Source organism: Phaethon lepturus, unplaced genomic scaffold (genome assembly GCF_000687285.1).
Source record: "Phaethon lepturus isolate BGI_N335 unplaced genomic scaffold, ASM68728v1 scaffold39402, whole genome shotgun sequence".
In the NCBI taxonomy this organism is placed as follows: domain Eukaryota; kingdom Metazoa; phylum Chordata; class Aves; order Phaethontiformes; family Phaethontidae; genus Phaethon; species Phaethon lepturus.
In genome coordinates this window covers 1,570-2,389 of record NW_010526207.1, presented here as the reverse complement: position 1 = coordinate 2,389, position 820 = coordinate 1,570, and the positions used below count along the sequence as shown (strand labels likewise).

The window sequence follows — 820 nt, the reverse complement described above, 5'->3', positions numbered from 1 at the left end:
GCAAGCCCAAGAACCTGCTGAAGAAGGACAGGTATGTCTTCCCTTTGCCTTACCTCGGGGAAACCGATCCCTTAAAGGCCGCCGGGCTTCCCGTGGGGGCCACCGACTCTCTGCTGAGCTCCCCGGAGAAGGCCAGGGCTTTCCTGCCTCCCAGCTCAGCACCTTACTCCTTACTTGACCCCAGCCAGTTCAGCTCCAGCGCCATTCAGAAGATGACTGAGGTTCCTCACACCTTAGCCACCGGCACCCTGCCCTACGCCTCCACCTTGGGATACCAGAACGGGGCGTTCGGCAGCTTGAGCTGCCCCAGCCAACACACCCACACTCACCCCTCGCCAACTAACCCGGGCTATGTCGTGCCCTGTAACTGTACCGCTTGGTCGGCTTCCAGTTTGCAACCTCCAGTTGCCTACATATTATTCCCAGGCATGACCAAGACTGGGATAGACCCCTATTCTTCGGCACATGCGACTGCCATGTAACACCCACGGGCGTGTCTGTGTGTGTGCGTGCGTGCCTGTGTGTGTCCGTGTCCCCCCCACCCCCGCACTCCCCGGACCCGAGTGGCAGCTGGAACTGGGATTCCTTCGTGTGTGCGTACGTAAAACCTGCAGAAGGAAAAAGTCACCCGAAACAGGACTCTGGTGGCCGCCACCCGCCCGGGGACAGACGCGGACGCTGCCTCGGGGACTCGGAGATGCTCTCGCCTAAAGCTCGACCTGAGAGCTGGCCCCAGGCTCGGGGAGGGGGAGAAATCCGCAATGGAGGGCTCAGATAGAAACCCGGCACTTGTGAGAGTTGTAAATGTCTTTAAAAAAAA

General features: G+C 59.6%; 1 protein-coding gene across 1 annotated transcript; it reads left to right on the top strand.

Moving 5' to 3' along the window:
* Positions 1–5: 5 nt before the first annotated feature.
* SOX14 (SRY (sex determining region Y)-box 14) lies at positions 6–482 on the top strand (the record flags this gene model as incomplete). The annotated part of the gene is made up of 1 exon (XM_010282999.1): positions 6–482. A coding segment is annotated over one exon (477 nt), but the record flags the coding sequence as incomplete, so codon positions are not given.
* Positions 483–820: the final 338 nt, after the last annotated feature.